The 27,827-nt window shown below is 46.9% G+C and overlaps 1 protein-coding gene across 1 annotated transcript; it reads left to right on the top strand.

Annotated features, from left to right (window-relative positions):
* Positions 1-369: 369 nt before the first annotated feature.
* LOC111139218 (gamma-aminobutyric acid type A receptor theta subunit) lies at positions 370-16,905 on the top strand. The gene is made up of 10 exons (XM_022491418.1): positions 370-518; positions 2,555-2,643; positions 8,775-8,842; positions 10,522-10,742; positions 12,254-12,336; positions 12,812-12,949; positions 13,465-13,617; positions 15,058-15,308; positions 16,102-16,558; positions 16,622-16,905. The coding sequence occupies exons 1-10, from the start codon at positions 370-372 to the stop codon at positions 16,903-16,905; spliced, it is 1,893 nt and encodes a 630-aa protein (XP_022347126.1).
* The last annotated feature ends 10,922 nt before the right edge of the window (positions 16,906-27,827 follow it).

Genomic DNA, 27,827 nt, shown 5'->3' on the forward strand with positions numbered 1-27,827 from the left:
TTTGTGCGGCTCCCGGCCCCTGCTGGATTGGTTCGGTCAGCGCTGCCGTCGGAGTGGGCGGAGCCAGCCGGGCGCAGGGCTTGGAGTCCAGTCGCAGGCAGGAGCGGTCGCAGACGGAGCGCACTTGGATGCTGCCGGGCGCGCTCTGGGGCCGCTGCGTCGGGCAGAGCTGCTGGGGGGCTGCTTCTCCTGGGCTCTGGGCTCTGGGCTCCAGCTCGGCCCCCGCGTTCCCTGCTTCCCATACCCTCGTTCGTGGCTCTTTAGAGACTCCCAGCGACCCCCCAGCTCCCTCTCGCCCCGCACTCTGCCTCCATCCCATCCCTTTCCCCCTGCCGTCTCTCGCGCCTTCTAGCCCGGAGCTGTGTGGCCATGGGCATCAGAGGGATGCTGCGAGCCGCCGTGCTCCTGCTACTCATCAGGACCTGGCTCGCGGAGGGCCACGACCCCAGTCCGACCCCAAAATTCCACTTCGAGCTCTCCCCTACCGTGCCCGAAGTCGTCCTGAGCCTCTTCAACTGGTAAGCGGGTACCGCCAGCCTGGGCATGGCGGCGACGGGGACGCGCGGGCGGCCTCGGGCCTCTTGGACGGAGCGGGCTGGGGTCACTTGAACCCGGTTTGCTGAGCCCTGGCACTTGGGTCCTGCCTGCCGGTCCCTGGAGTGGGACGGGGTGGGAGTGGGGGTGGCCGATCGAAATAGAGCTCTGTGCTAAAGCCCACCTGTTAGCGCGGCGCCTCATAGAGCCACGCATGTACCCAAACTGCAGTCCCGGCGGTGAGGGGAGGACGGTGCCCTGGGCAGGTTTTCCCGGTCATATCCATTGGCACCTGCGGGGTTGGGGTGGTAGCGGCACAGGGTGATGCACAAGTCACAAAACACAGAGAGTATAGAGACACCTGTTTGAGTCAGGATTTTAGTCTGTTCCCTGAAGCGCGTGCGTATGTTTGTGTGTGTGGTGAGAGACCGTTTCCAACGCCACAGATAGAAATTATTGACTCGACCTCGTCGGAGCCCAGACAGTGCGATCAGTGGCTGCATAACCGTATAGCTGTGTGGCCTGAGATGGTGTGCTTTTGTACTTACTCCTGTGAAAACATTTGAAGATTCAGTGGTTCTTTTCTGTGTTTGATTTCAAGTTTGGATCTGCAAATATCTGAATAGATGTTAAACAAACAGTCAGACTTTACATGTAGATCATACAAAAATGTGTATTTGCAGGAGCTCTGGATCCTGAGCGCTGTCGTATGGGTATTAAGTGGTACTAAACAGGCGGGAATGTGTTGTTTTAATTTGAGAATAATACATGTGTACACTTTGGAATGATGCAAAAGAGAATTTTGTCAATAAAGATGATTAGAAATAATTTTTAAATGACAAACCAGAAATGAACATGTATTCCGAAAAAAGGGGGGAGGGATATAGTCTGGCAAGGTTCCAGCAGACAGCCCTGCAATGCCCTCCACCCGACATACCAGACTGCGCTAGTGAACTAACGCACTCTCTCTGTCTCTCTCTCTCTCTCTCTCTCTCTCTCTCACACACACACACACACACACATACTGTGATTTGGAGGGACCAATGTTCATTCCCTGGTCAATGCGTCAAAGATCCTAAGAGTCATAGTGAAGCCCGGGGCCTGTTCTCATTCGCAAACCCCTTTTGGAGAAAAGAGCCCCACTGAATGTCTAGGTGAATTGGATGAGCTTCAGAGAATTCTAGAAGGCCAACTCTCTGCAGGGCTGAGCTGCGTGCACTTACATGGGCTCACCCAAAACACGTCTAGGCTGGATGCATATGCTTAGCCAGAGAGATGTTTGTTCCCAGAATACATGTCTTTTTGAGGGCAGCCCTTGGGCTCCAAAAATCTAAAATGGTTTGATTGGGTGGGGGTCTTTAATCTCTGCTACATGGGCAAGGCTCTCTCTGCCACATGTGCCCTTTGTCAAGCCTTAAAAAGCAGAGTTGTATAAACACAAGATTTACATGGACGTAAGAACAAAATGCCCAGTCCTAGCTTATGTAGGGAATGTACCTGAGCTGGAGAATGTAAATTGGCTGCCTCAGCTTGGGGCAGGGACACTGAGAGTGGAAGATGACCTTTCCTGAGGCAATTGGGTACCCCTGGAAGGACCCCCAGCAACCTGGAAAGCCGCATCCAGGCTGATGGCAAGATGGAGCTTCTTAAGGGGTTGAAGTGACACATTTATCTCAGGCCTTGAACCTGCCCACTCCCTCCCCTCTCCACTTCCCCTACAGTCTCCCCTCCTCATGCCCCCCCTCCCCAATCCTGCCTGGTAACAAGTATCCAGTCTTTGTGCCCCATTCTCTGGATAAAAGCAGACGGGGGGAGGGGAAAAAGAGTGCGTCATGCTGCGCTTCTGGCTGACTCATTGTAGGGAGGGAGAGGAGCAGGGAGAGATGGTACATGTATGACTATACATATCGGCATGTGTGCAGGAGGAAAGAAGGCTCCAGCACGTTGACACCTGTGGTGTTCTTTGTTGTTTGCTCCCTGAGAAGTAATGTGGCATTTACTGATGACTTCTCTGTTTCAGCAAAAATTGTGCAAATGAAGCTGTGGTTCGCAAGATTTTGGACAGGGTGCTGTCGAAATACGATGTCCGTCTGAGGCCAAATTTTGGAGGTAAGCCACATTGAGATACTAGAATCCTTTGTGTTAGGTGGAATAGAGCTGAGACGGGCAACGAGACAACCCCACTCTGGATGCTGACCGGTGGCACTCGCCAGACTCAACGCTTTTCCTCTACGGACCCTGCCTTCCTACCTCTGCGGAAAAGCTGCCTCAGAGCACTTCCATGCCCCCAACCCGCAGGCCTTTTGCTCTGTCCCCAGCAATTTCCCACTTCTCTGCCTTCTCTTGCAAGGGGCCCTTATGCCCCCTCCCTTAGAACAGCCTGAAGTACACTCCCCGGCGTGGCTGGAGAAGCAGTAACCCAGGATGGGCTCAAGATTTCCTGCTCCATCTATGGGGGGTGGCGGGACACATTCGGCTACTCGAACACACCTTCTTTGCACCTTGGACACTTGCGAAGTGATTAGCTAGTTCAGCTTGTTCAAAACTAACCGCATGGCCTTCTCCATCCAGTTTACTCTTCCCTCTGGCATCCTGGGCACTTCCACCTCTGCCACCCCTTCCCAAAGCCTCCAGCTCCCACCAAGTTCAGTTCATTTAACACACTGCAGCAGTGTGATCTTGATAAATCCAGCCTGATCCCCTCACGAACTTTTGACGGCATTATTGAACTGCCAAGTATAATCCAAACTGTTTAGCCTAGCACTCAGACCTCAAGCACAGAGATGAGAAATGACAAGGACACTGACACAGGAAGCCCACCTGGGCTCAGTCACACAGCGTTAAGGGACAGGCAGTCTGCTCCAACCCCACAGAACAGGAGTAGCATTCTTTGGCCCAGCGGCCACCCACCTGGGAAACCTAGACCAAGGACAGACAAAAGGAAGGGAGGGTGTACTAAGTAGAAGTTAGTCACATTTCTGTTCAAAGGAAAAGGAAACAGAAAGAACTAAAAATCAGAGTGGCTAAGTTGGAGAAAGCAGTCCACTTCCTGCTGGTGGTAGAACTGGACACCGACTCTAAAGGGTTAATGAATGCTCTTTGTTAATGAATTCACATTTGTACATAGGAATAGAGGTCTTTTGAATGCCCAGTGCCTCCACCCTGAAGGGCCCTCAGCCAGTGAGCTCTACAGTGTAGCCCACCGGTGTGGGGTGCTGTGATTTGCCTGGAGAGGCCCTTGGAAAACCAAAGTCCCAGGCTTTGGAAGTGGGACACTTAACTGGTTTTGCCTTTGCTGTGTTGCTCCCTCTGAGGGGAACTCTCTCCGGGATCCAAGGTGAGTGTGCGCTGGGCATTAGGGAGCTGGAGTAGAGAGGGCGGAGGGAAGGCTCTTTCAGTGTGGGGATTCAGAGGCTAGGGCGCACACTGGTTTTGGAACTGCCGCACCAAGCTCTGATGGCTGTCAAGGGAGTAGCTACTCCACTTTCTCCTTTCCTCGTTTTCACCTTTCTCAACAAAGGCTGACCAACAACCATTCAAGTGCACCTAGCACACCCTTCCCACTATTTCAGGTTGCCTTCTCAGCAGGCATCCAGGGCCAGGGGAAGGGAGCAGAGGCAAGGACCGGCCGCTGGGGATTATCAGGTGTGGCTGGTCCAGGGCATCTCCAAGGCACCTCACCACCATCTTCGGAGCTAACTCGGATTTGTTTGCACCTGATGCCTAACCTCCTAAATTACACTAAGCTTTCTGGTCCTGTAGACCTGGGGCATATGAGAAAAGATGGGTCCTCATGAACGTGGGAGAACAAGGCCAGTGCAGGACCTTCTAGCATTTAGAGAGAAGAAAACACTATATGCTCTGTCTAGAACTGTCCTCTGGGCTGAGCGGTGGGGGGGGCACGGAATGCCAATCAATGGGACACTGGGTCAGGGGTTTCAGTGTTGGGGTAACCCAGGACTCCCTTTAATGCCTCCCACTGGACACAGAATCAAATTCCTCTCTGTCTGAAGTGAAATAGAGATTCAAGCACACACACACACATAGAGAGGCTTCTCCTAACTGTGGTCAGTTGGGGTGGGTCAGTAATGAGGCTGTGGGAGCCTTATTGCTCCTTGAGAGCAGGAGGAGGAAGAGCCAGCTGCTTCTTTCTGGGCAAGAGAAGTGGGATTCCACAGCGTTGCCAAAGGCAGATCCTTGAGGACTTCACCTAGTTCAGCACCTGGCATGGCACAGGCGTAGAGTGAAGGAATGAGTGGGACAGCCTCATCATTCCTTCATTTATCTCTTCTTCCTCTGGTACTCTAATGGCTGCTAAGGAGGAAAGGACTTGTGGTAGCAAAATTTCTAAGAGGGAAGAAGTGGTTAACCCCTTTCTGCCTTCCTGAGCCCATCGGGAGGGATAACAATGGGATGTGAGACTGATGCCATCACCCCAGAGATAGCATTTAGACAACTTATCTGGAGATTTCTTGTTCCCTTCCATAGGATACCTTGGCTAAACTCTCATAAGGTGTCCCCGCTAGATTGGTAAATTGGAAAATAGTCCCAGGTCTCCTTCCTCCGGGCTACATCCCCAGGCCAGGACTCATGGCTTGGTGAGGGAAAAGGGGGCTACATTTCAGCTCCCACATACTCCTTCCACTGAGGGCCCTTGGACAAGGCTATGTCCTGGTCCTTTAGGGTTTGGGTCCCCCAGGACTCCACTGTGCCTGAGTAGCACGAAGTCTGACCCAAGAGTGAGGCGGGGGCAGGGATGGCTGCATGGCCCCTCTAGGGCTTGTTGCCTGCTTAACACACTTTCTACCCTCTAAAGGCTATGATAAAGAACTACATTTCTAGAAACCTCTATCACCACATGCATTGCCGGAATCATTCACAGTAGCCTGAAGTGCTGGAGTCTGGGCTATGCCCTCTCGGAGAGAGGCACGTTTACTTCGCAGTGGCCATTCATATGCTGATTCATATGCTGATCCCGATCACTTGTCACTGCTTGAAACCCTGGGATAGGAAGAAAGCTTTTCCATCTTCACAGCTCCACTTCAGGACTGTCAGCCTGCAGGGAAGCCAGCAGGCTAGAACTGCAAGGGTCTCACATGTTCCCATAGCAGCGCTGTGGCGCAGCACATACAGAATGATGTCTTACCTGTGGGGCTAGGTGAAGACAGCTTTCAGCCAATAGGAAACAACAAAAAAAATGTTTTTCCACAGCACCTTATAGTTTACTACATATTTTCACATCCATTATTACATTTGAGAGAGCAGTGCTGACACCTAGGACCAAAAAAGAAAGCCAGGAGACAGAAAAACACTCAGACAGACATACATTCAGTGACACTCACATATTAACATACACAGACACCCTCACACGTGCACCTCACAGGAACCAACTCACAAGTTCGTTCACTTATAAATTCAGTATACACACTTACCTGCACTCACATGCCCCTACTCACACATTTATACATGTTCACACATCTATGTACATACGAACATGCATATGCATGCACATACACACGTGAACACGTTCTTGCAAACACACTCAAAAATGTATTCACGCACAGGGGTGCCCGGGTGGCTCGGATAGCTAAGGGTCTGACTTCCGCTCAGGTCATGATCTTACAGTCCTGGGATCAGGCTTCCTGCTCAGCGGGGAGTCTGCTTGTCCCTCTGCCCCGCCCCGCTACTCGTGCTCTCTCTCTCTCTCCCTCAAATAAATAAATGAAATCTTTTAACATATTCACATGCTTCTGCTCCCACATTCACTTATACTCACACACAGACATGCTCACATATGCAAACACACTGCCAGGCTCACTCACATACATACAAACATCCACACACGTGCTTGGATGTCCACACACATGAACATACATATTAATATGTTCACACATTCACTCATACATATAAATTATTCATATCTACCCACATGCCTAAAAATGCTGATATCACTGTACATCTCATACATGCACACTCACGTGACTGCATGCAAACAGGCTAATGCTGTTTACGTAGGAGCTCACACAAGCATGTCCACCTGTTTAGCAGTTCACAGAAACATGCCCACGCATGAACTGGCTCACACATTAACACACATACACATCCACGTGCACACACTCACACATTAACATGCTCACGTATTCCCTCATACCTGCACAGGACACATTAACATACATGAATATGCTCGTGGATCCACTTGTACCTTGGCATGGTCACACATTCAATTACACACAAACACACCCGTGTACACTCATATTTAATCACACACAAACATGCTCACACATCCACTCAAGCACAGAAAGGTGCTTACACCTTTGTTTCAGCTGTACAAATACACTCAGACACCCACATATGTAAGTGTGGTGAGTGTGAGTATGTAAGCATGATCACTAATCACATTTATAACTTGCATACATACAGGTAGGGTCACACACACAAACTTTCACATATTCACATAATGAACATTCTCACTCACACTGACCATAAGTCACAAACTCACACTTTCACTTGCGTTCCCAGACATTCACTCACACACTTTTGCTTACACATTCCCTCACACATGCACTTAACATGCTCACACACAGACTTACACATGAACATGCTCATACACATGGACACACAGACACACCCACTCAGTACACAAACATACATGCACTCCTGTAAAAGCATCTTCAACGCACAAACATGAAAGTGCATTCACTCTCATGTGGACATGCTTACAAGTACATGCACAGGGAAATAGGAAACACATTTACTCCCACACAAACATGCTCACATACATGAAACACCAGTTCACTCACACACATATGAATATACTCATGTTAACACGCTCACATACAAACTCACAAATACACATTCACTTGCACATACACTTACTTCCACACACTAACCTGCCTACATGCTTGCCTGTGCTTACACACTCACTCAAAGTTGCACACGAACACACATGTCCGTTTGCATCTGAACACACACATTCACTCCCACACAACATGCCGACATGCATGAATGTGCTCACACATTCACTCCCATGCAACACAAGCACACAGACGTGCTCATACATTCTCACACACAGACATACCTACTTTCATGTGCACACTGACACATTCGCGTGCACGTGAACACAATCACATTCACTTGTGCATGTAAATATACTCACATACACTCATGTACACAACACACACATTCATTCACACAAAGACGCATACTAGCTCACAGATGGACATACTCACGTGCACTCACACGAGTATGCTCCTGCACAAATAGTAGCTCTTGTTTTTGAGCTCATTGCTCTTGAGTTTTTAATCACAAAATCATTTAGAAAAAGAGTGCTTCATCCCCTTATTTTCTCTTTATTTCACCCGGACCCTTTCCTTTCATCATGTCATGGGCCAGGCCCTGCTCTAAGTTGTTGGCCTGCATTTATCATGAGATCAGTGCTGTCCTTATTCTGATTTTACCCATGAGGAAACTTAGGCTCAGTCAGGTTGGGTAACTTTTGTAATGTTTATTTAAATTCCAGTTAGCTAATGTACACTGTCATAAGAGTTTCAGGTGTACAGTGAACTGATTGAACAATTCCATACATCACCCGGCTCTCATCACAAGTGCTCTCCTTAATCCCCATCGCTTGTCTCACCCATCCCCCACCCCTCGCCTCTGGTGACCGTCAGTTCGTTCTCTAGAGTTATGAGTGTTTCTTGGTTTGCCTCTCTTCCCTACCCCCTCCACTTTCATTGTTTTGCTTCTTAAATTCCACATAGGAGTGAAATCCTGTGGTATTTGTCTTTCTCTGACTTATTCTGGTTAGCGTAATACCCTCTAGTTCCATCCATGTCGTTGCAAATGGCAAGATTTCGTTCTTGTTCGTGGCTGGGTAATATGCCATCACATCTTCTGCATCCATTCATCAGTCGATAGACACTTGGGCTGTTCCCATAGTTTGGCTACTATAGATAATGCTGCTATATAAATATCAATATCAAGGTGCATGGGTCCCTTCAAATTAGTATTTTTGTATTCTGGATAAATATGGAATAGTGCCATTACTGGATCATAGGGTAGCTCTATCTGTAATCTTCTGAGGAATCTCAGCCATTCTGGAAAACACTATGGAGGCTAGGTAACTTATTCAAGGTCACACAGCTAGTAAGGGTCAAAATGAGGTCCAAACCCAGGCAGTCTGGCTCCTGAGTCCATACTTTATCATACCTTGCATGTAATAGTGTCTTCCTGTGTTGCAGGTGCCCCTGTGCCCGTGGGAATATCTATGTATGTCTCCAGTATTGAGCAGATCTCAGAAATGACTATGGTAAGTATGCCAGCTTCAGCCATGGGCCTGGGAGCAGGGAACATGCGGCAAGGAGCAGACCCATAAGCCAACTCCAACGGTCCTGACTTGCAGCAGAGCCACATAAATGAACTTAGTAGGTTTTGGAAACTACAGCCACATGCAACAAAAAAATAAATCAATCCAAATGAGTTATAAACCTAAAGGTTAAAGGCTCATGAAGGTTTTAAAAGAGAATATAGAATACTGTCTTTGTGCCTTTGTGATAAGACTTCTTTAAAAAGTCATAGAAAACAGAAGCCATAAAAATGAATAATTTCAACTTTATTAAAATTCTCTATAGGGGCTCTTGGGTAGTTCAGTCGGTTAAATATCTGCCTTCGGCTCAGGTCATGACCTCGGGGTCCTGGGATGGAGCCCCACCTCAGGCTCCCTGCTGAATCTGCTTCTCCCTCTCCCTCTGCCCCTCCCCACCTCTTTCTCTGTCTCTCTCTCTCTCTCTCTCTCTCTCTCCCTCTAATAAATACATAAAATCTTTTTAAAAATTCTATGTAGCCAAAACTTCTAGAACCTCTGTTTAGCAAAACAGACAAATAAAACCAGTATAACAACTGTAAAAGGATAAGTCAGAGTGGACTGAGATACATGCAACACAAAGAAGTGCTATTGAAAATGTTTGTTTGTTTGTTTGTTTGTTTGTTTATCTATCAGAGAGAGAGAGAACACAAGCAGGGGGACCAGCAGGCAGAAGGAGAAGCGGACTCCCTGCTGAGCAGGCAGCCCGATGCAGGGCTCAATCCCAGGACCCTGGGATCATGACCTGAGCCAAAGGCAGACGCTTAACCCACTGAGCCACCCAGGCGTCCCAATAAGAATATTTTTAAAACAATAGAAAAATGATTAGAGAATTTGAACAGGAACTTCACTTTTGTGAAGAAAACCAAGTACCACATGAACATGTGAAAGTGTGTTTGACTTTATTATTAATCACTGAACTGCAAAATAAGATCAGAGCAAGAATCCATTCCATACGTACCAGATGGGCAAAAGTCAAACGTCAGACAGTAGCAGTGCTGGCCAGGCAGGAGCACTGGGAACTCTCATTTGCCCTTGGTAAGGGGGTAAAGTGGAACTTTCATGTCATTATTTTTATTTCATGTTGACTTTGGTGTAATACATAATATATTCACATGAGAGAATGTTCTCTCCAGTGCGACTGAACAAATTTTAATTACAGACATCAACATGAAGGAATCTCACAAATAGAATTTTGAGTGAAAGAAACAAATTATGAATACATACGTATGATTCCATTTGGAAGAAAAATTTAAAAATAGGTCCAAGTAGGCAGTATGTTTCCTAGAAATACATACATAGACAATAAAGCTAACCAAAAGCAACAGAGCTATTCTCATTAAAACCTAAGATAATGGATACTGCTGGGAGGTAGGTGTGGGGAGTATGTTCTGGAAGAAACACATTGAAACTTGAAAGTTGTTGGTAATATTTCATTTCTTAACGCAGATTGTAATTGCATGAAGCTCAGTTTATTCTTCACATTTAACACTCTTTCATGTTCCAGTACTCATCTATATTTGGGATGTGTTTTTACACCTGCATGCACACATGCACACACACACTTTGAGGATGGACAACCGCACAACCTCATTTACGACTGGGAGTTACCTTTCTCTCCTCAGGACTATACGATCACAATGTTTTTTCATCAAACCTGGAAAGATCCACGTTTAGCATACCATGAGACCAACCTGAACTTGACCCTGGACTATCGGATGCTGGAGAAGTTGTGGGTCCCTGACTGCTACTTTCTAAATAGCAAGGATGCTTTTGTGCATGACATAACTGTGGAAAATCGCGTGTTTCAGCTTCACCCAGATGGAACAGTGCGGTATGGCATGCGGTGAGTTTTCCCCTGGCAGGCTTCCTTCTCCCCACAGAGTAGCCCATGAATGCACATAAGGGACACACTAAGGAGCCCATTGGTGTCTTGCAACTGCCCCCTCACTCAGCCTACCTAGCAGTCAAAGGGAAACCGTCGGACTTCTCCACAGCTGTCCTCGGCTGTCCTGTCCACACACCTTGCTCATCCTTCAGTCCCTAACTTCAATGCCATCTTTGTCAAGAAACCCTCCTTGATTTTCTCCATTCGAAGAACTCTCCCTCCACCTTGGCATGGCATACATTCTGTTAGGTATCTTTGTTTCTTTTCTCTTCCATGACGCGAGGGAGGGAGACAAATGAATGCCGAAGCCCACGCAGTGGTCATCGGTCGTTGGTCGTATCTGCATCAGGCCGGGACCCGGGGTGTGCAATGTATGTCTGTCGAGTAAGGCTCTACACACACAGGAGGCACACGAGCAGGACATCCTCACTGGCTTATTTAGAGCCCAGCATGGGGTCGCTGGAGCTCCCTTCGCAGCATCATCGCTTACAAACTATCATTAAGACAAGCGTGAGAGAGAAGTGCAGCTCAGAAAATTGCTGCAAGAGGTAGTTGAACCAGGGCTCAGCCCCCATCTCTGAGTCTCTCTTCCTCTGGGGTGCTCCCGCTCCGTCCCCTGATTTCTCTCTTCTTTCTCCGCGGTCCAAGGTGCTAGAGTGAAAAAACAACAAAGCTGCATGGAGGATCCATGGAAGGGTCACGCACGCACGCACGCACACACTCTACCCAGTGTACAAAATGGAAATGACCTCAAGGGTTGAAAAGGACTGGGCCCGGTCTCCCTTCTGCCACTTCTGCAGCTCCTCCAAGGTCCTTCCTCAGATTCTTCTCGCAGACACACCACGTGGCAACTTGAAGCCCCCGCCCAAAACTCCACAGTCCGCCTTAGATATGCGAATAGCTCCTACCCACTTACACCTAGTGCTGTCATTTTGCACAGCCCCGGTGGCCTGTGTGCACAGAGACGAGAGCGCTGCAGAGCAGCCCCCACAGCCAAAGTCGGGCCTGAGTTACAGCTCGCATCCATGCCCACACACCACGTACGGGCACTCCCCGTTGCACCGGGCAGCTCAGCGGCTTCAGGGCAGCGCCGTTTCCTATTGACAGCCTTGCTCTTTCTTCAGCAAGAAAGGCCGCTTTCTGTCTCTCTGTCCAGTCTCCTCAAGGGCCTTCCCATCCTGCTGCCCTGAGGTTTCCTTTCAGACCTCTTGGTGTCTCTGTCACATACACATTCCCTCTCTCCACCTACACAGCTGTGACCCAGCTTTCCTCTAGGAGGAAGGAAAGGAAGAGGAAAAAGAGGGAAAGAAAAACATGAGGGAGGGAGGAAAGGAGGACCCAGCTCTAGCGTAAGCAGTTCGGGAATGTGTTAGGTGGGGCAGTACCTGGAGTATCTCTCAGTTTTCTCAGGAATGGCGGCTTTCCCAGGCTTGACTCACCTTTCCCTTCCTTTTGCTTTTCCTCTGCAGACTTACCACCACGGCAGCTTGTTCCCTGGATCTGCAAAAATTCCCTCTGGACAAGCAGACCTGCAAGCTGGAAGTGGAGAGCTGTATGTCTATCTTCCAAGGCCCCTCCTTTTCTACTTGAAGTTACTGTCCTCCAGAAACCAAAGGCAGAGTGGACAGTGACAGGGAGGGCATTATCTCCCCTACTCCCTCCCTCCGCATTCTCTCTCTCTTCAACAGATGAACAGACAGACAGAAGTATACACGAAGCATCTGGGAGAAGGTGGCCTTTCATGTGTGAATAGTCAGTCCCACGGAGAAATCACAGCTCGCTATTGGGAAACCATGTACAAGCCAGCCGATAGGAACACATCTGTTTGCTCTGTTTTCTTTCCTGGCCAAGAAACTCCCAAAGGGAGAATTCCCTTGCCAAGTGCCCCCCTCCTTTGTGCTCAGACTCAGAAAACCTCAAAGGTGTCCCCAAAGTGCAGGCTCTGACCATCCTTTGGTTTCCACAGTCTGTGCTGCGGTGAAATCTGCCTATTTCTCAGACTGACGCTATTTCTTTCCCTCTCCCAGATGGCTACACGGTTGAAGACATTGTGTTATACTGGGAAGGCGATGGGAATGCCATCCAGGGGACTGAGCAGCTGCACATTCCTCAGTTCAGCTTCCTGGGAAAGACGATGTCCAGCAAAGAGGTGGTTTTCTACACAGGTGGGTCTGATCTTCTCTCCCATTTCTTCTCTCTTTTGTACCCTGGAACACTCCTGGACATCTGTCTGCCTTTGACCTCTACACTCTCTGCTGCCTTCTCTCCTATTTCCTTCCGGCTCTAGACACCTTCCAAAACCCCCTTCAAGTGAGAAAATGGGTGTGGAAGCCCTTGGCCAACCTTGATGCTTTACAGGTGTAAAAGGTTCATGCTCTTCCTCTCTTGAGCCAGCCTTTCCCCCTCCCTCTGTTTGTCACTTCGAAATATTCCCTATATCTCCTATTTCAAAACTCCAGTTGACATGAAACGAGTCAAGAAGGAAGGAGGAGAAAACAAATCAACCATGCCATATGGGCCTACAGACATGCCACTGTCACTGGCCTTAAGGTGGCAAATAGGGTCAGATTGGCAGGCTGCCCGGGCTGGAATATTAGGGGCTTCCCCTCTTCTATCCGGTACTTCACCCTGAAAATCCCCTCAGCCCTACGACGCTAACACCAGTGTGTCTCCTTGTCAGGTTCCTATGTGCGCCTGATACTGAGGTTCCTGGTCCAGAGGGAAGTCACCAGCTACCTTGTGCAGATCTATTGGCCTACTGTTCTCACCACTGTTGTCTCTTGGATATCGTTCTGGATGAACTACGAATCTTCTGCAGCCAGGGTGACAGTTGGTAGGTCCTCTCCTCATCCCAGGGAGGAACCTGGATCATCTTGCTCAGAAAAAAGTCAAGAGTAAGAGAGGAATACTTGAGGGGGTATGTGACTGCACAGGCAAGGAAGCATTTGTCCAGGGGCTTAGCCCAGCAGAGAGACTGATATTACAGACAAGTGTGGGAAAAAAAAAAAAAAAAAAAAAAAACATCAGGCCTGGGATCTTGGTATGTCAGATCCAAAGCATTAGAATGCATTATTTGCTGGATACATGAATGGACAAGGCACAAATTTAGATCAGAAATGCAATACAGCAAACTTTGATTAAGCAACATATCAAAATACCCATCAAAATGGCAGTAGGACTTCCAGAGAAGTCCTAACCCTCAATGAGTAATCTAGTTGGAATGCTGGGATAGATACTATGAGATGCCGAAGGAGGAAATGACCCAGATCTTGTTGGCTAAAACTGCACCAGAAAAGTCTTGCTCAGACTGGGTTTTCAGCACTTGTAGGAAGCAGAGGCATAAGACTTGTCATTCACTAAAACATGAAATTGCTATTAAAAGACACAGTGGGGGGCACCTGGGTGGCTCAGTCATTAAGCATCTGCCTTCAGTTCAGGTCATGATCCCACGGTCCTGGTATCGAGCCCCGCATCGGGCTCCCTGCTCAGCGGGAAGCCTGCTTCTCCCTCTCCCACTCCCCCTGCTTGTGTCCCCTCTCTCGCTGTACCTCTTTCAAATGAATAAATAAAAATCTTAAAAAAAAAAAAAGACACAGGGGCCCTAAATGGGAACTGAGTCACAGCGTGCCTGGGGTAGGAGCTGTGGGGAAATAGGGGAGTTGCAGAGAGAGAGGAGGGGTGACTTGGAAAGACTTTGCGATTCGAGTTTAAGCAGTTAGAACGTCATGTCCAAGCAATGGGGAGAACCAGAGGTTTTGAACAGTACCAGGGTGTTGCCTACGGAATCAGCTCCCAAGTTTATCTGGTCCCAGTGGGCCCCACAACCAGGTCTGGTTTTTTCTTCACCATCTATGGGGCAGAGTCCTTTAGGAGCACATGTTGGACTAAACCTTTGATATTTGTGTAATATTTTAAGGACTCACAGACCTTTCTGAGGGACATGATCTAAAAGAAAGCCTATGCTCTGGAGGGCAAAAGAGCCTGGAGGTGTAAGTCACTGTGAAACCATGGCTGGAGACTTTGGACTTGATCCTAAGTGCAATGAGAAAAATCACAGAATCATCTAAGCACAGTCTGGGTGTAAAGCTGGGGAGAAAGAGCAAAGAGAGCACTTGAGCAAAGTCCCCAGGCCTAGAGAGCTGAAGGCCTTTGGCTGCGGGCTCTCCCAACCCCAGAGAGGATGGCTGCTCCCTTCCTGTAGGATATGGGCCCAATGGCTTGCCAAGAACTTCAGCCACCTGAGGGGGCTAACCCTGTGCCATGTTCTTTATAGGTCTGACGTCGATGCTCATCCTGAACGCCATCAACTCACATCTGCGGGATAAACTCCCCCAAGTGGCCTGTATTAAGGCCATCGACATCTATATGGTTGTATGCTTCTTCTTCGTGTTCCTGTCCTTGCTGGAGTATGTCTCCATCAATTATCTTTTCTACAGCCGAGGAGGATCCAGGCGCAACCAAAGGCGACACAGGAGAGCCCGAAGAGTCATGGCCCGCTACCGCTACCAGGAAGTGATGCTGCAGGTTTGGCTCTCTGACCAACAGTCAGCTTTCCCTGATTAGGGATTAGGCACCTTCTTAAGCCTAAACTTAGCCCCTGACCCTTTCGCATTTCGTAGTTCCCTTAATCCTCACACGGCACACACTCTCTCACACACACACACACACACATCAGATAACAAAGAAATAGAACACTTTATCGTCACTCCTTTATAGGTCAAATCATTGTCACAAGGTCACAAAGCAGTAAGTGGCAGAACTAGATCTTCCCAGACTCTTTGACTTCAAATCCAGTCCACTTAGCATACTTTCAAGGGCAGGTGATGGAACAGAGGGAAGAGGAGCACAGGGAGGCTGAAAGGAAGAGAAAGACGCCAGAGGAGCCGGCCTACCCCTCCTTCCTTTGCTCTTTCAATTCCCAAAGCCATGCTGAGCCTTTTGTCGCCCGCGGGCAGTACGTTACCTCCCAGCGGCACCCGCTTCCTTCACAGGAAGTCCAGCCACACCTGCCTGAGGAGGCTTGGCTCCTTGCACCACATAGCACTGCAGAGAGAGCAGCTGCCCCAGGGAGACACGGGCTGGGCAGCCCCCGCGGGTGTGTCTTACATGCTAACAGCCTCTTGGTCCTGTTCCTCAGCCCTTTGCGCGCCGGAGATGCCGGGAAGAGATGATTCTGTCAGTGGAAAAGATCACCAGTCACATTGCGAGTGCTGACGAGGAAAGCCCTCTCCCTCTTCCTCCCTCCCCACCACCGGTGCTTATTCACGTAGGATATGACCCTCCCGAAGTCAGAAGTCTATCTACCATCTCCCTGAAGGGTGACCAGATTAGCATAGAAGACGAAAGTGGCTCTCTTTCCTCCAGACCAGTGCAGGCCTGCCTGGCAAGCCTAGAAAGCCTCAGCTCTTTGATCTCCATCCCAGGGCAGGCCCCACTGGCCACCTCAGAAAGCCTTAGCTCACTTTCTTCTCTCTCAGAGCAGGCCTGGACGGGCTCTAGGGAAGGCCTGAGTGATCTCCCCTCCACCTCAGAGCAGGCCCTGCACAGCTATGGCTTTCACTTTAGTGGTTCTGAGACTGATGACAGTGTTATTTGTCCTGAAATCCACAACCGTGCTGACGCCCACGGCCATGCTGATACCCGTGACCCAGAAGATCCCAAAGAGAACTTGAGCTTGGATGAAAGTCATGGCCATGGCCCTAGGGGGAGGCATCTGCTTGTCTATGGCCACAGGTGTGTGCAGGAAGCAAGCTACAGCCTTGAGGAGATCCGTAGCAACCTTGAGGAGATCCGTAGCAACCTTGAGGAGATCCGTAGCTTGCCTGATGACATCAGAGTTGAGAGCGGCTACCTTGACCTTGAGAAGCAACTTAGGCGTGATCTTGATAGTACATGGAGCCTTAATGTTGATGGGTTCCCAGGCTTTGACCAAGACAAGGACAGTAACTCAGAGTCTGATGACAGTCGCCCGCCAAGTCCTAGGTGCTCCTTCAACGAAGCGTTCTCCTCCAAGCTCTTTGACCCTGACTATGTCCCTCAGGTCGACAAGTGGTCCCGGATCCTCTTCCCTCTTGCCTTTGTGGTGTTCAACATTGTCTACTGGGCATATCATATCTATTAGTCCCATAGTGCCCCTTTCAAGGTTCCTCCTGATTCCATTTTGCCTTCTTTTCTTGGTTCACTTTATTTTGTGATTATTTGGACAGTTGAATCAGTTCCGCCCTTCTCTTTATAAACATGAGGTGGGAAGTAGTTGAAAAGGATGTGTTCTAGCTGGAAGGAAAGGGACTGAGGAGGAGCTGGAGTTATCGCAGCACACTGATTTTCCTTTTCTGCTAGAGGACTATCACCTTTTCAAAGACTCCTAACAGCTGTGAAGCACAGAAAAGCCCCTGGAAATGCTTGGAGGACAAAGCCAGGATGGGAGGCAGAGGAAGGATCCAAGCCCTATGCATAAACATTTCTGGGCATTTTTCTGCCTCCCCCACCCCCGGCCCCATGATGTGTTGAATTTCCTTTTACATTACTTTTTTTCTTCTATTTTTCCCTCCTGGGAATTGAGTCCTTGCTCACCCCCTGATTAAGGTTTCACCAGAGAAAGTCAAGCTAGGTTGAGCAGGGGTGCACAGGGTGAGCACTAGCCATCATGTGAAAGTGCAGGGGGCTGGCTCTAGGTAACTTGGGGAGATCTGAAAGTGCCTCTTCCCCACTGAGTGAGATGTCAAAGTGAGAGATCATGTTTCCAGTAGGAGCTTGCAGGGGGTGATGAGGTCAAGTTGGAGATTCCCAGATTGAACTGGCATCTCTGGAGGGACTAGGACTTCTCTTGTCTATATTTCTGCTTGACGATGTTTGATAATACAGACTGGGGACTGGGTATGTCTGTCCAGGTCAGATGCTGACTTGATCACTAGTCCCAGAGCAAACACTTGCTGAAAGAAGACTAGGGTCGGGAAATTCCAACTTGCTGTTTCATTCCCTGGTCTAGAGCAGCAGACGAACAATTGTTGTGAATCTCTGTAGTAATCCTGTGTGTCTAGTGCATAGCAGATGTCAACAAGCTCACCGACCCATCATATTGTTACGGCCTCACAGGAGCCCAGTGAGCCAGGGAAGGCAAAGCACGTTGTCCCCACTCTTCCAAGGGGAAAAGATGGAGCTTATGTCTCATGCTTAAGGATGGTAAGTGGTAGAGGTAGTAGGGTAGTAAGTGGTACAGCCACGCCACTTGTTCTTCTTTCTCCTTATCCTCTTAACTCTCTCAACTGAAGTGCTCCCCTTTCTCCTCCCCTCTTTACAAATGGGGGCGCTCCATCAGGTTAGCTAATTTGCTAGGCACCAGACCTCATTCTATAGCACGTGGAACATCTCTGCAGGAAGTGGCCCATGACCGGCCAGTGAGTGTGAACCAAGCACATGAAACATGGGTACTGCCCACTCAGGGGGCCACTAAGGGAAATAGAAAGTAGCCTGCGCTCCCTTCCTAGCAGCTCCACCTCATTAATGGAGGCCATGGGGGAACAGGACTTGCCGAGCACTCAGCCTGTGTTTCTCCTTCCTGCCTAGGCAGCCTCTCCCTCAGCCCCTCAGCCACCTACCCTTTTAACTGTGTGTCCGTGTTTGTGTTTCTGTGTATAGCTGAGTGCATGTGTGCGTCACAGTAATCCTGTATGTACATACACCCATTTGAGAAGCTGTACAGTTCTATGTATAGTAATGTAAATCTCTATCGGTGTGTATAAGAGTGTATATATAACAACCCCTATGAAAGAGTGTGTGTGCTTGAGTGGACGCACACGGGTATATGCCGTGTGTGTATGAGAGCATGATTCGAATGAGTGTGAAAGGAAAAACACCCAAAAGCATATGTATTTCGCGTTGGTGGCTCTTCTAGAACCATCCAAATTCCTTTGGCCTATTCCCACATTAGTGGGGGGTGCGTATTTGGCCGGGCTGGTTAACTGACTGTTTCTTTCCAACTTCCTGTTCCAGGGAGCAGTGTCTCCCGGTCCCCATCCACTCCTCTCCTCCTCTCTCCACCCATCTGTGCTGTCTCCTGGACAGAAGACACAGGAGAAGTGAAGGTAGTCCCAGAAAGTGACAATTTAGTGCTTTGAGATAGGAAGTGCTTGAACAGGGGATAAGCTAGGAGTGCAGAGCATGTTGCTTTGTCCTGAAACGACAGGTTTGAGTAACAAAGGCAGGGTTTGGGTGGGGGGAGCAGTGCCTTGAAGATGCATTAAGGACAGATATATGATGTAGATAATGGGTGGGGAAAGCTAAAGAACTGGAGAGGGACTTGTATATAGCCTTGAGAACTCAACCCCTTCTTGCAATCACATTGTAAGCCCAACACATGCCGGGGCTGAAGGCCGCCAGAGGCAGGTGGTTGATGTGAGGAAATCCCCCACGGTATCCACTGCAGCACTGGAAGCGGAGAGCTAAAGGTGCCTGGGAGAGGGCTGCAGGCATGGACAGTAGGGCTGGGCCCTTTGGGGGCCAGGAGCACTGTAGTAACCCATCCTGCATCTTGGGACGGCCTTGGATTTGAAGTCCACAGAAAGATAGCATCAGAGGGGTGAGAGGATTGACCAAGAAGAGAGGTGCAAAGGAGCCCCAGGGGCTGACTACCTAGATCAGCCCAGTTTGACAGCTCTCTTCTTTTCTATACACACAGAATACAAATACAGCCTCCTGCACATACACACCCACAGACACCTACGCAGTCACACATACACGTAAAGACGTGGGCAGGTCACCCTCAGCACCAAACAGAGGTATACACAAACATGTACACACTCACAGTCACTCACATATATATTCACATGCACAATCACACACGATTACCCTCATATTCGTGTGCACGCACACACACACACACACAAACACTCAAAAAACAGCTAAAAATAAAAAAGTTGCCGCTGGGGTATCTAAGATCTCTTTTTGGAAACCTCTCACAGAAAGATCCAGGTTGGGAGAAGAGAAATGACCCCACATCTGAGGCTCCCATCATGGCTATTGGAAGACTTGCTTCCTGGAGAAAAGCATTGGATGATTTATTGGGATATGGGTTTCCAGAACCCTGGAGGGCCTTTGAGCCCTGTGGGAAATGAGCGGTTTATTTGGGGTGATGTCATATGGAGAGATTGGAGCCGTGGGGACTGCAAAGTAGGTTTGAAGATGTGTCTCACGGCAATGCACGGGAAGGCTTCAAGCCCAGAAGAGAGGCAGAGAGGCCAGTTGTAAATATCTCTGTAGATCCATGTAGCTAGATAAAAATATTTATACCTTAAAAAGAACATCTTGCCCTCAAGTGCTGCAATGAAAACAGTTGAACTCAACTGCAACTCACACTGTGTGAGGTTATGTGTCAAGGTGAGGTGGAGGTTTGGCAATGACACCTTTGCAGAAATTTGAACCTTCTGTGTTTGTCAGGGACTGGGTCATTTTAGCCTGAAAATTGCCAGATCTCCCCTTGTTGTGTTCCGTGTGTGTTCTGTCATCAGCGTCATTGTTGACCCTATCCTCAGCCAGCTGCCTACATCCCGCCCCACTCCTCACCTCACACCAAGTAACTCCGGAAGTGCAGAGCCTTTCACAGCCCCAGCCAATCAGAGGGTGCTTGGGGGCGAGATAGTTTGGAGCTCGGGCAGAAGGAAAGGTCTTGTTGGGTCTGGGATGGAGCAACCCCCACTTCAGTTTTCTACCTATCTTTCCTCTTTCTCACATGGGCTATCCCATTAACTTTGCCCCTAGAATTCCTTCACCACCGCTACCTTATCATAAGGACGTGTGCCTTTGCAGAGAGAACGGATGATCTGTTGGGTCTTACTGGAGCTTGTAAAATGTATTCTTACAATCTGTGTCATCTTGTTAATAGCAAGGCTATAATGTCTTTGCATATTTAGAACTGAGCTTTGCTGAGACTGTGGCCATTCCTAATGAGGTTTCTTCTGTACATTAAAGAACTAACCCTTTGAGCTATTAACTAATAAATGCATTTGCTAAGCTGTCAACCTGCATGGTACCTTGCCATGGTGTTGAGCATCAAAGGAAATCGTGACTTGTTCTATTGAAAGTGCAGTGTGTTTGTGTTTGTTGTGTAGTGTCCTGTGATCAATATGAAATCTCTATTATCAGTGTTGGGTTTTCAGGGTGGGGGGGGTGGTGTTACAGTGTCTCTCTGATATCTTTCAATTATAAAATAGCCCCAGTTGGTCAGGGTCACCTCTGTTAATTCAACGTGTGTGAGACTTTGCACCTACTCTATCTTGCCGTACTGTATCCCTGGGGTCAGGAGTCATCAGCAGAACTGAAGGAGCCCGAGTGTAGTGACACTGGCTGTGGTGCCTGACTTTGGGCAGTGCCAGAGAGTTCTTCAGATAGGCAAGGCAGTGCCATTCTGAAGCAGATGAACTACAGTAAAACCACAAACATGGAGGTCTTCAAGGAAACCAGGAGAGGAGGAGGACTGAGACCCATGTGTCTTACTGGCCTGACCTGCAGAAGGGTACAGAACAGCAGAGATCCCCCCGAAGACCCAATTCCCTCTTTGTCCTCATTAAATGTACATTTTTGCATGAAAAAGACCTTGACCAGTCCAGACTTCAAAGAAGGAAAACATGAAGAAACAAAATTATGCTTCTGAAAAGTATGCTGAAATAAAGGTTTGTAAATAGTCAAAAGGAGAAAATAAATACATGTAGTGGCAATTATACTTATGGGTTGTTGTGTTTCCTCTCTGTCCGATTGGAAAGGATTTCCTTCTGGGCCCAGGAAGCCTCCGGCTTCCACTGTTCTTCACCTCTGCCTCCCCAAGGCTTTGCACACTGACCTGCTCATACCCTAAGATATTTGAATCCATGGTTTTCAAGCAGAGTGGAAATAGTAATGTACAGTTGATATCAGTTTACACTTTCACACAAGCCATTTTAATCATTTAAAACAAAGGGCACATGTTGTGATGAGGACTGGCTGTTATATGCAACTAATGAATCATTGAACACCACATCAAAAACTAAGGGGCACCTGGGTGGCTCATTCAGTTGAGTATCTACTGTCAGTTCGGGTCATGATCCCGGGGTCCTGGGATCGAGACCCACAGCCTGCTTCTCCCTCTCCCTTGGCTGCTTCCCTCTGCTTATGCACACGCTCCTGCTCTGTGTGTGTGTGTAAAATAAATAAAATCTTAAAAATAAACTGATGATGTACTATATAGGCAGGCTAACTGAATATGATAGAAAATAAATAAATAAATAAATAAATAAGTAAAACAAAAACTCTGAAACAAGTCAAGCCACCATAGTGCCAAAATATAATGTGAACATTTATTTCCATTGGCAGGGGAATCTTAATTAAGAACATTAAAAAAATCTCTTTTGCCAACATGGATGTACAAACTAGAGAGCAAGAAAGCCCTATGGGGTTGGGACGAGGGCATGCTCACGTTTTAAAAACTTTGTAGAGTCCTGACCATAGTTAGAACTTGGGGTTGAGGTCCCTGGCCTGCCAATGAATTCACAAGTGTAGGTACCACGAGGGTCTCTGGCCCAGTGAGTAGAGTTTGTTAGCAATTCTTGCTATAAGTATAAAAATTTAACATAATAATAAAACTTTGTAAAGTCACATTGAAACATCCTGCTGCTGATACTTCCACCTTCAAACACCACTTGATGAAAACCCTGGGAGTTGCAACACAGCCCCTAACCTGATGTCCCCTCTTCTGTGGTCCCTTTAGTGCCCAAAGAGGCCAGAAGAGCAGTACCTTCTGGGCACTTTGCTTTGCTGATCTGCCCATGGTGGGAGGGGCCTGGTGGTGTTACAGGTCCACACAGCAGAAAATGCAGTTGGAGGTAAGGAGGAGTTTTCACAGTACACCTGGAGCCTACTGTTAGCTACTGAGCTCTTTTCTGCTGGCTAATTTCTTGCCGCAAGTCAGGTTTTGTCTTTTTTTTAACAAGTTAGGTTTTGAAGGTGGCCAGCGACCCCAAGGGGAGCTTGCTGCCCTTGAATGTTCCTACTGTCACTTGCTGCCCACCGATCAAACAACTACCTTAAGGGATATGGTGGAAGAAGGGGGATATGGCCTCCCTTTCCCTTTACAGCTTTCCTTAGGGTGAAAGAGCCCTTGCCACAATGTCTCGAGGCTTTTGGCAAGGCCTCTCCTCCCAGCCTCCCATGTTGGCTCAGCTTACTCCAAGCCCTAGCAGGGCCTCCTTGGGGCCCCTTGGTACTGCCCTGGTACTGCTTACCCAGTCCAGGTCTCTCTTAAGCTCTCCTCCTGATCAGAATCTCAAGAGAATTAGTAAGGAATACAGAACTGAGGCAGCTTTATTTTTTTAATCTTAAGTGCATTTTATACTGATATTTTTAAAAGTACTAGGGGATAAGGAACTATTTATCATAAGATTTAAATGCATTCCCGTCCAATGGTCTGAAAACAGCTCAGGGACTACATCCAATGCACAAGTGCCAGAACTTGAACATGAACTCTTCCCATGGCCAACCTAAGATTTTCTGCAACAGAATGCATTTCAGCATCCTTGACTCTAGATTTCTCTATTTCCATTACAAGTCAACTTCTTAGGGGCACCTGGGGTCTAAGTAAGTTAAGCATCTGCCTTCAGCTCAGGTCATGATCCCAGGGTCCTGGGATGGAGCCCTGTGTCAGGGGATGGGGGCCTGCTCAGCGGGGAATCTGCTTCTCCCTCTCCCTCTGCCTCTCTCTCTCTCTCTCAAATAAATAAATGAAAATCTTTAAGAAAAACCAAATCAACCTCTCAGAAAGTCTCCCTTTAATATCACATGGGGGGACAGAGGTTAAAAATATATTGGAAACAGTGGACAGAAAGCTTGGGTCTCACTTTCCTTATCAAAGTATCCGCATATTCCTCTATGTAGAGAGTGCCAGGATGGAGGCTGTCCTAGAGCCCTGGCCTATGCCAAACCACAAACAGACGGTCTTTGGTTAGGTGCAAAATTGTATGTACAAAGGACTCCACCCCATCACACCACCAGAGAATGGCTAACCATATAATGCCCAATTTGTTATAGGATAATCCATGCAGAAAGGTTAGGTGAGTGCTGCTTGTGATACCAGTCCCAAAATCCCAGTAACTTAAGCCCAAAATATCTTTATTTCCATCTCATATTGTATATCAATGCACATCATCAGGAGAACTTCTGCTCATGGGAACCATTCAGGGACAAGCTGACAGAGGCATCATTGGCATGTGCTTCTCCAATCTTTGTAGTGGAGGAAAAGGAAAGTTGGGGGTGGGGTCTCACACCAGGAATACACATGTACTCACAACTAATTAACTAGAAATTATAGCCTGACATAACTATAAAAAGCCAGGACATTTAGTTTGCTATGTACCCAGGAAAGGTGAACCTATCACTGAGAAGTACTAATGACAACCATTGGGAGTTTCCCTTGATCTTTGTAGGAATATTACTTGCTCCTCTTCCAACTCAGAGATACTTATGCCCTCCTTTGTAGTAGTCTTCTCATATTTAACTTTGACACATGAACCAGCAACATACATTAAAATTCCAAAGCACTGCCAATCATCAGAGTGTTTGCCATTCTTAAAGGAGAGCTTTCTGACCTCTGGAGGAAGTTCTACCTCCCCCTTCCTATGGACAAGACTTCAATTTGTCTTTTCACCCACTCTGGGCTGACTTGGTCCTGAGCAAAGTAGACTTGGAGATAATTCAAGCCTCCACTGAAATCTCTGACAAATTTACAAGTAAACGTCTTTTGGGATCTCAAGATTTCTTTTTCTTTTTAATTAACATATAATGTTTTAATACTTTTTTTTCATATACTTTTAAAAAATTAACATATATTATTAGCCCCAGGGGTACAGGTTTGTGAATCGTCAGGCTTACACACTTCACAGCACTCACCATAGCACATACCCTCCCCAATGTCCATCATCCAGCCACTCTATCCCTCCCCCCACAACCCCCAGCAACCCTCAGTTTGTTTCCTGAGATTAAGAGTCTCTTATGGTTTGTCTCCCTCCCAATCCCATCTTGTTTCATTTTTTCTCTCCCTACCCCCCAAGGCCCCCCACTCTACCTCTCAAACTCCTCATATCAGAGAGGGGATCTCAGGATTTCTGAATGTTTCTGAATTCTTCTCTGAGTCCTGTCAAGAGTGAGAGCAGCTAAATAAAATTTTTTTTTTTAAAAAGTGGTGGAGCAGCAATGGGATGGGCTCATTTCTGAGTAGCAACTATCCATGGGTGAATCAAATGACTAAAATGAACTTCTTCCTCCTAAGGGGTCTCCTCGCCTAATGACCTTATGGCCCTATTTATGGATGATGCCATTCTTAGAGAATAAGACAGCAAGCCTGAAGCATCTCCAATTAGGAGATTCAAATCTTATTTTTATGGTGGAGGGACTTTATTAAACACTTCCATCCTGCCCAGACTTGTGGTAGTTCATGTGGTAGAAGAGGAGGTGCTCCCAGTAGCTCCCTGACCACTGTGGAATCATTACATGATTCCTATCTTCTCCCCACTTAGAGTACCCCTGACCTCAGGGAGGAGAGAGACCCCTCCATTACTCCATTAAGTACCCAAATCCCCAGTAGTAAAGGTCTATAAGAAGGGATTTCTGTAAGACAACAGGATCTGCAAGTCACCTTCACCAGAGCAGAAAAGTAGTGGGGTCAAGACCTCCAAGTCCTTCCGCCTAGCAAGAGCTCTAATCCAGGTGAGGAGGGAGTGAGGACTCTGCTTCCATCACATGTCAACAGCCTGGCACTGACTCTAAGTCAGTAGAGGACCCCTGGGCTTGTTCAGGGTGTCTGTAGTCATCCCAACATCTCATTGCCATGAATCTCTGAAATTGTACTGTCAAGTCACACATGTATGATTGTGTCAAGACATACTCTCCAGAACTCAAGAGATCAGAAGAAAGACTGGTCTGGTAGGAGTCTGAATAAACAGATTATTGGCTCAGGTATCTTTCTCCCAAGCCACTGCTGAGTACCAGGTCCTGCTCTTTGAAAGCAAAGGCCCATGAAGGTGGCAAAGCCATCAATATTGGCCACAAAGGGGCAAAAGAAGCTATGATTTCCAGTCCCTAATTCATATAATCTCCACCCTTTTTGTTACTCATTTGACCAATATCCCCAGCCTCTTTTAGTCTTTTCCTCTCCAGCACTATCCACATCCTACTTGAACAGGACTACTGGCTCTCCAAATGATAGAATATATAAAGGATCATTTTGCTATTATGTATACTTATATATGCAATTGAATATTTTTATAACAATGTTTATAGCAGCAATGCCCACAATAGCCAAAGTATGGAAAGAGTCCAAATGTCCATCTACAGATGAATGAAGAAGAGGTGGTATATATATATATATATATATATATATATACAATGGAATATTACTCAGCCATCAGAAAGAACGAAATCTTGTCACTTACAACCCCATGGGTGGAACTAGAAGATATCATGTAAAGTGAAATAAGTCAATCAGAGAAAGACAAATACCATATGATCTCACTTATATGTGGAGTTTAAGAAACAATCAGAGGAGGGGCGCCTGGGTGGCTTGGTGGGTTAAGCCTCTGCCTTCGGCTCGGGTCATGATCTCAGGGTCCTGGGATCAAGCCCCAACATTGGACTCTCTGCTCAGGAGGGAGCCTGCTTCCCCCTCTCTCTCTGCCTGCCTCTCTGCCTACTTGTGATTTCTCTCTGTGTCAAATAAATAAATAAAATCTTTAAAAAAAAAAAAGAAACAATCAGATGAACATAAGGGAAGGGAAGGAAAAATAAAATAAGATGAAAATTGAGAGGAGGACAAACCATAAGAGATGCTGAACTCTAGGAAACAAACTGAGGGTTGCTAGAGGGGAGGTGAGGGTGGGTGGGGTAACCGGGTGATGGGCATTAAGGAGGGTACGTGATGCAATGAGCACTGGGTGTTATATGCAATGGATGAATCACTAAGTTCTACCTCTGAAACTAATAAAAATAAGTTTTTAAAAATTAAATGGAAGTTTTTAATTCCTCTGCAATTGACCTTGTGTGGTGACAGGAAGGTTCCAGTTGTATTTTGTTTTCTATGTGGATATCCAATTGTTTGTTGTCATTTATTTGAAAGACTTTTCAAATAAAAAGACTTTTCCTTTTCCCGTTGCTCTGAAATTATACCATTTTCATAAATCAAGGGCCTATAATAAGCGTCTTTGTTTCAAGGCTCTATTCATTCCCATTGGTCTATTTGTCAGCCCCTGCATCCACCACAAACTTAATTACTATAGCATTTTAACAATTCTTACATATCTAGCAGTGTAACTCCTCTTACCTTCTATTATCTCAAGAGTGCCGTGGCTATTTTTGGCCTATTGCATCTCAGTTTAAATTTTAGAATCATTGTGTCATGTTTCATACACATATGCACATAAATATACTTTCACCCACAGATTTGGGGCTTTGTACTAGAAATACAGTTAATCTATAGATTAATTTTAGGGAGAAATAACTTGTTGAATCTTCATAACCATGATCATATTTTATTTTATATTTATGTATTTCTTCATTCATTTATCTAAGTAGCATTTTTGTATTTTTTTTCCATAAGTTCTTAAACATTCTTTGGCTAGAATTCTTCTTGGTGGCTGATACTTTAGTATGATAGGTTTCAAATTTACGGTTTTCTTACTTTCATTTTCATACTGTTTGTTGCTGTAGAAACAAAGTTTACTTTTTGTATATTAATATTAAACCCAACAAGTACTTTTGAATTTTCTTTGCAGGCAGTATAATCATGTTATTCATGGAAGCTTTATTTCTTGTTTTTTCTGATCTCTATGTTTTTTATTTTTCTGCTTTTCATTACTGCACTTGCTAGTATTTCCATCAAACTATTGAATAGAAATAACAGCAGGTATCCTTGTCTAGTTCCCAATTTCAAATTAAAAGCTTTCAACTTTTCCTCATTCAAGTATGATGTTTGCTGTAGGTTTTCATATATATCCTTTTTCTAGTTGGCTAAATTTCCCCTCTTGTTCA

Source organism: Enhydra lutris, unplaced genomic scaffold (genome assembly GCF_002288905.1).
Source record: "Enhydra lutris kenyoni isolate GAN:26980312 unplaced genomic scaffold, ASM228890v2 scaffoldscaffold96, whole genome shotgun sequence".
Taxonomy (NCBI): Eukaryota; Metazoa; Chordata; class Mammalia; order Carnivora; family Mustelidae; genus Enhydra; species Enhydra lutris.

Coding starts and splice junctions, on each gene's coding strand:
- LOC111139218 (XM_022491418.1), top strand. CDS start 370: ATGGGCATCAGAGGGATGCTGCGAGCCGCCGTGCTCCTGCTACTCATC. Junction 10,743..12,253: donor ACAGTGCGGTATGGCATGCG/GTGAGTTTTCCC, acceptor TTTCCTCTGCAG/ACTTACCACCACGGCAGCTT. Junction 15,309..16,101: donor ACCAGGAAGTGATGCTGCAG/GTTTGGCTCTCT, acceptor ATCTCCCTGAAG/GGTGACCAGATTAGCATAGA.